At 34.0% G+C, this 7,725-nt stretch overlaps 1 protein-coding gene across 1 annotated transcript in view; it reads left to right on the top strand.

The window, feature by feature from the left end:
- Positions 1–588: 588 nt before the first annotated feature.
- The window catches only part of NRG4 (neuregulin 4), a 60,308-nt gene continuing 53,171 nt past the window's right edge, over positions 589–7,725 (top strand). The window contains exons 1-3 of the mRNA XM_037734804.1: positions 589–677; positions 1,836–1,901; positions 3,799–3,892. Coding sequence (XP_037590732.1) covers positions 1,892–1,901; positions 3,799–3,892 — 104 coding nt within the window. The 5' untranslated portion in view covers positions 589–677; positions 1,836–1,891. The remainder of the gene's footprint in view (positions 678–1,835; positions 1,902–3,798; positions 3,893–7,725) is intronic.

Consider the following 7,725-nt stretch of genomic DNA (forward strand, 5'->3'; position numbering starts at 1 on the left):
ATTCATTTCAAATTGAACTTGGTGTTATAAGTTCTATTATAGCTATTACCTTCTTTTAGCTGTATAAGTTCTTCAGGACATTATTTATATGAATTTTATCTGGCTTGTAAGGAAACACAAACCTCATAAAACACAAATTTTAAAAGATTTTTAAAAATTTGGCCATTTTCAATAAATTGAAAAAGTGGAAGTTATTGAAAATATTTTTCAAAAATAAAGTCTATAAAAATATTTTTTTTAATTGTGAAACACTTATCCATTAGCTCCACATTCAAACTTTCTTTCTCCCAAACTTACACAATGTCCTGAATTATTCAGACAAGCAAAGATAAGTAAGGAGTCTAAAGAATGTGGTTTGTTTTTTACCTTTAAAACTTGGACAGTGATTTGGAAGTGCAGCTTAGTACAACTCCTTTTCTAAATAAAATTCTGCTCCATCTGCAACTCTGAACATGTAAACTGAAGGGGCGTTTCCCTTGGCCAGTGCCTGACCTCCGTTCACACCTTGGTCTGGCGTGACCTCGCCGACACTGTACACTGCAGCCATATAAATCAGATTTTTGACATGTTGTAAAATGCAAGTCACAGCTCCCATTATCTGCAATATTCAAAAACTTTTGAAACACTGCATGTCCAACAAAATTTATTTTTTGTGTGAATGTAAGTTTTTATTGAGGGTAAGTCCTATTTGTTTGGAAAAAAGGAACAGTATGAGCCAGTGATTTTTAAAAATCAGATAGATTTAATGTTCTCCGTCCTGCCTGTTCTCGCTTGTGTGTGCTCTCTCTTGATCCGTTGCTCGCTCGCTCTCTCTGCCTCTCTGCTTGTCTAAGAGCAACTGGCTTTGAGAGAGACCTTGATATTACAACTGTGTTAGCAGATTGAGATTTCTGTTAGTCTTTCTGTTTAGGTCAGGAGTAATTGTTCTTCATAGAACAGAATTGAAAGCTTATAATCATACTGTAAGTATAAATGCTTCACCTCTTCAAATATATGTTTTAATTCCTTTGTTTCTGTTATAACAGGAAACTTCATATATAATTATGTCTTATTAGCTACACTGATTTGCCAGATGCCAGATATTTTGTGTGTGTGTGTGTGTGTGGTTAACATTTTCTTTCTTTTTTTTTTTTTAAATTTATTTTAAGTTCTGGGATACATGTGCAGGACATGCAGGTTTGTTACATAGGTAAATGCATATAATGGTGGTTTGCTGCCCCTATCAGCCCTGGACATTTTTTAAAAGAAAGGTTTGCACAGATAGGTAAACGTAATGTGCAATCTATGGTAAACTTAAAAGTGGTTTTGTAAAAGTTTTAAAGGTTCTATAGAAGTGCAAAAACTTGAAATGCAATTAAAGATTTTTCTATGGTACATTTTGGCCATTTTCAATAAATTGAAAAAGTGGAAGTTATTGATTCTGCTTAAGAGTCAGATTGTAAATAAGCTTTGTGAAAAAGCAAAAAGTCAGTTCAGTTCATTCAGTTTTATTTACTGTCTCATATCTTTCATGTAAAATTCCATATAGCACTCTACTACATTAATAATGTTTACTAAAAATAAGCCTTATTAGACTTTTCTGCAGAGAGATGTTTAAGATTAAATTATATTATTTAGGCAATGATTTATATTAAGTACACTTATATTATTTAATATAGATCTTTTAATTTTACTTGTTTATATTTTTTGATATGTACTGTAATAGGTATCTAAAAATGCTGTAACTAAAATTTGTCCCTACTGTATATCTTTTCAACATTTAAAAATATTGCTATTAGAATATTTGACATTTTATAATGCCCTTAAAAGAAGACAATTTTCCCTGAATTTTTTAGGTGCTGTTTTTTAACCCTAATCTCTTGACCAAGAATGAAACTATTTAAAAATTAAGATGCCAACAGGTAATTTCTTATATATTTATATATTTTTTCAATGTGTCAACAGCAATAGAACAACAACCAAAAATGTGTATTAACACAAGGCTGTATTATTCTCTTCCAACATCATTGGAAGAGATGTGAATATGAAATATTTCAAATATGAAATATTTTGTTTTTAGAGACCTTCCTTTATGACATAAAACTGTTTTATTTAGGTTTATATATTTTATTGGTTTTACTACCTGATGAATTCTAGCTTATTCTATACCTGAAGTCAACTCAAATAATAAGGAAATAGAAGTCAGAATAAAAGTAGATTCAGAAACAGTGATTCAGGCTAGTTTTCTTTGCTGATAAAATAAACACCAGATGTTGAGATATGTCTGATTATAATGTGATTAAAACAAGGACATTAATTTTAGTGCAATAAAGTTACATTCCACCCTCAGTGGAAAATCATATATGATGACTCCCATGATGCTGATGTAATCTAATGTAATGTAGTGTAAATATTATTTTTTAGCCAAATTATTCTGGAAAATTTTTATAACCTTGTTGAAAGTTGTTTCTTTAGAGAGAAGCATGGCATTATGTAAAAAAGAAAAAAATCTAAAAATTCATTTTGGTTGATTTTACTTTCTATTTTACCAGTTCTCTGTAGTTCTGATTTCCTCTTTACATTTTTATACTCTTATAATGTGATGCTGAAACACGATTTTCTCAATTCTAAAGTAGAACAAAAGTTTTAAAATTTGAAATTCTGATTGTGGAGATATCTGACTCATAGCCATTATATCTTAGCAAGTATTGATATTTTAGTGGCACATAAATGCTAGATGATTTTTTAAATTAATATACTAGTTTTAATGCCAAATTGGAGTCCCAATGGAGTAATGCCATTTTCTTCCTCCCGTTAGATGATTCTGGGTCATTTCCTAGACAGAAACAATCAGAAACTAACAATGTACAATTGTAACGCAATATAATTTCCCCTTTAAAGCTGAAAGATAAAATATTCAGCAATTTTCTCTTCTAATCATAAATTACTAGTATAATGACTCGATGAATCCTTCTGTTATTCTGTCTAATTTTTTCGATACAATGTAGCCAGGGATTTTTTATAAAAGGTCTTAGGGGTGTGAGGCTGCAAGGAAGGAGAAGTACCAAGGGAGAAAGAGAAGGCAGAGAGATAAAGATAAAGGAAGGGTCAAAGATAAAGACGTTGGGGCTGAAGAAAGAGGAAGGAGAGAGAATAAGAGAGAAGTGGAGGTTTATTTTCTTAATATTCTGAAAGATTCAGCTGTATATCAAGCTATGACTTAGGTTTTTAGTTTTTCTTTGTAACTTTAGGTATATCTTTATATTTAGTAGCTGTTACCTAAAATCTTATAAGATTATTTTTGGTTTCTGACATTTAGATTGTCATATAGGAACATTTAAAGTTAATTTTGGAAATAAAAAGTTAATTATCAAAATCCTTTACCAGCCATAGTTTGATATTAATGTATTTGAGACCTAATAGGAAAAATAAGAATCTAAATTCTCGACAGGGGAACTCTAGGTAATACTGCCATATCTCTGTAGCAAGTGAGAAATGCCCTGTTTGTTCAAAGATCCTAATCACTTCCTTTTAGTCTAACTAATAAATATATTCCTTATTTCTGTTATATAGTGTCTAAATCCATTATAGCTAATGGCCATATTTTTAGAACGTAATTTTTTTCTCAAAGACTTAGAAGTCCCAGAAGTCTGTCAAATAAGGAATAGGATTAAGTCTTTCATTATGAGAAAAAAATTCTTCATTCTGATTTTCAGAATTGCTACTTCAGATTAAGATAGTGATTTCTATTCCTGGTTGCATTAGGAAAACTTTAATTTGCTTTTCTCTGTTTTTTTTATATATATATATGTGCTTTAGATCACGAAGAGCCCTGTGGTCCCAGTCACAAGTCATTTTGCCTGAATGGGGGGATTTGTTATGTGATACCTACTATTCCCAGCCCATTTTGTAGGTGAGTGAAATGGACTCGGGGGAGATGTTAACTTTATTTTTTATTATCTACTAACTTCTTTGAGAAGTGGTAAAGAGTAAACAAAAAATGTAAGATGAAAAACTGTGAGACATATTCTTCATATTTAGGTAAAATTATCCTTTTAAAACAAAACAAAATAGCACATAAAAATCTCACTAGTCAAGGTGTTTGTTCTGAAAATTGGTAACAGTAGTTTCTGGCCTAGATATATTTTTTTAAAAAATAATTTCTTTTACTGAACTCTGATTTTAGCAATTTAAGGAAGGCAGCCTATGCTTAATATTGGCAAAACAGCTAGGGAATTCTCTAATCCAAAAAATCCAATATGAGATACTTTATTTTGAGTTTATAAAACATAAACACATGATAACTGAGTTGGTACCAAAACTTACACTTTATATATTAAAAGCAAAAGAAGAGTTAAGTTTTTCTAATGGTGCTAGCCAATAAAAACGAAGGGTGTCTTAGCCACTATTGTTTTAAAATAATATAACTCACTGTGGGTGTATAGGGACCAACAAAAAACTTCAAAATAGTACTTCTGTAGCCAGCTTCCTATGAGTTTGGTTGAACAGGATTTAAGTGTATATAATAAACCTCTTTCAGTGTATGAGTTAACATCGTAGTACTGCCATATACTGTGGCACTAACACCTGACGATCTCAAGGTATTTTGTAATGCATGTGAATTACTCTTTTTCGTTCTTTAACTGAAATGAGAAGTATAGAATCTAGATCTATATAGTATAGTACAGAATCTAGAATCAAGATCTGGCTGCATAAAAAGGATAGAAAAGGAAAATTCATAGGAAAAGTTAAAGGTTATTGGGTTGTAGTATGGAGGAGAGGAGGCAGAGAGAAATAACCTCATAATTATCTCAGGAACTTTTTAGGGCTTTTCATATGGGGAATAGTGCCCCCGGGTATTTTTCTTCTCTGGTGAGTATGAAAAGGGAAGGGGATGGAGGAACAAATTAACAATTACTTAACATTCATGATGTGGCTCAATAGTATCCTTTTTTGGTTTTTTGATCTATTTACTGGGATATAATTTATGTATAATAAACTGCATTCATTTAAAGTACACATAGATTAATTTTGACAAATGTTTGTAGCTGTGAAGTCACACCACCATCACATCTAGACATAGAACATTTCCATAGATAGTCCCCTCAAATTTTGTTGCTGACTCTACTCAGCACTTCATTCTCGCAAACACCTTAGAGAAAGGAGGCAGGGAAGACCTTAGAAAATAGTTTAAAAAGAAAAAAAGGAAAGAAAATAAAAAGAGATAATGAGAAATTAGGTGACATGCCAAAAGTCATATTGCTGGGAAGAAGAAATGGCCTTTGAATAAAACTCCCAAGTTTCACTTAACTTTATAACATATTCATTCTGAATTCTTTCTAAGGTGATATGGCATATAGCATGTATAAAATAAAACAAAAATGCTTATCAGAAGAAGTACATTTAATAATTTAAAAATACTAAAATTTTGTGTGCTGATCTTGATGACGGCTACATGGGTATAAAGACTATCCTTTCTCCACTGAATTGCCTTTGCTGCTTTGTCAAAAATCAGTTGATCGTATGTGTACAGGTCTATTTCTGGACTATTGTTTTCCATTGATCTATGTTTCCTGTCTTTTCACCAATACCAGTCTTAAAAAACATAGATATATAATGAGCAATATCAGGCAGCAGGATTCGTTAACTTGGTTCTTCGGCTCAATGATCTTTGGCCTTATTTTCTAATAGGCAGTATTTAATGTTAAAAATTTTCAAGTACATTTCTGTTTTGTCTTGCATTGCATAGTTTGTTGTTCAGTTTTAGGTTTACACATTTTTTCATTATGATTTCTTCTGTAATCTATAGGGTGTTTTCCTATCCTTTATCCTTTTGTATTTATATCTGATTTAATGGCATTGTGGGCCAATACTTGGTGCATCAAGCTGTGCACTTAATATCTATCTGTATACTACGCATCTGTTATGTCTCATTGAATAAGTTGAAAGAAAGAACTAAGAATGCTGGAATTTGGAGATTCGTTAAAATGGAAAGAAAACTAGGTTGTCATCCTGACTTTGTACCTTGGATAGGTGCATTTTTAGTGTGTTTTCAAAAGTTACCAATGATAGAGAATGCCCACACCTGGTGTAAAAACGTATATAGTTTCTTTCTAATTTCAGAATAAGAGTAGTAATTAGGGAGTAGTTGAAACCATGCCCTACGGGTTCATGATGGATAGAGAATGAAGCAAGGTCTCCACATTGCACAACAGCAGGAGGTTCTGCGGCTTGGCACCCTCTTTGGAATGTGAATGCTGTATTCTGGAGTTGCTAAACACCCTGGAAGGAAGTGGAGTAGGGGAGCAGGGTAGGGAACAAAAGGGTGACTGAGAGAAAAGGAAAAAAATATAGTGATTGATGATTCAGTGACATTGAATGGCAGATATATTTTAAATCGTATTTTATAAAAATAATTGCTTTCCGGCGGGGCGTCTTGGCTGACGCCTGTAATCCCAACACTTTGGGAGGTTGAGGCAGGTGGATCACAAGGTCAAGAGATTGAGACCGTCCTGGCCAACATGATGAAACCCCGTCTCTACTAAAAATACAAAAATTAGCCGCGCGTGGTGGCGTGCACCTGTAGTCCCAGCTGCTTGGAAGGCTGAGACAGGAGAATCGCTTGAACCCAGGAGGCAGAGGTTGCAGTGAGCCCAGATTGCGCCACTGCACTCCAGCACTCTAGCCTGGCGTCAGAGCAAGAGTTCGTCTCCAAAACAAACAAAAAAAATTGCTTTCCACTTATCTTAGGACCACATTTCTAATGTAGTCGTATATGCTATAATAGCAATAGCTAAGAGTGATAAACTCATTTTCCAACCCACTTCATACTGTTTTCTGCATTTCCTGTTTCTATTACTGACACCGCAACCGTCTTGTCACTGAGAAATCCCAGACTTATCTTTGACTGTGTCATTGCCCTCTTATCCAGTTGTCAAATCCTATTTCTATCTTTGCTGTATCTTTCATCACTCTACTCCTTTCTGTTCCTACTATCATTATAGTAGCTCAGAGTTTCTTAACTCCTTGTTTGGTCTATAGAAATAGTCCCTCACCAATTTTCCTGGAGCCTAATTCTCATCATTTCTCCAGTTAAAACAAAACAAAAAAACCTTCAGTGACAGCCCTCGCACCTATCCATCTACCACTCATGAAATAATATCTCACTTTTTAACCTAGCTCTTTCAGCCTTCTACCATTTGACCCTCAAACTACTTTTGTGGCCTTTTCTTCCTTGGTCTGTGTTCTAACTAGAACCATTCACTGTTTATGTTAGATATACTTTGTGTTATGCTGCCTGCCAACCCCTCCTCTTTCTCCTCCTCCTCAGTCTACACGAAAATAAAAATGACAAGGATGAAGACCTTCAGGCTGATCTACTTCCACTTAATGAATAGTAAGAAGTATATTTTCTCTTCCTTACAATTTTCTTTTCTCTTTCTTTCCTTTTTTGTTTTTTTCTTAAGACAAGGTCTCTCTGGCTGGAGTGCAGTGGCGCAATCTCAGCTCATTGCAAACTCCACCTCCCAAGTTCAAGCGATTCTTCTGCCTCAGCCTTCTGAGTAGCTGGGATTACAGGTGTGTGCCACCATGCCCATCTAAATTTTGTGTTTTTAGTAGAGGTGAGATTTCACCATGTTGGCCAGGCTGGTCTCGAACTCCTGACTTTAGGTGATCTGCCCACCTCAGCCTCCCAAAGTGCTGGGATTATAGGCGTGAGCCACTCTGCCCAGCAATGCCCCCCCA

Source organism: Cebus imitator, unplaced genomic scaffold (genome assembly GCF_001604975.1).
Source record: "Cebus imitator isolate Cc_AM_T3 unplaced genomic scaffold, Cebus_imitator-1.0 Scaffold664, whole genome shotgun sequence".
In the NCBI taxonomy this organism is placed as follows: Eukaryota; Metazoa; Chordata; class Mammalia; order Primates; family Cebidae; genus Cebus; species Cebus imitator.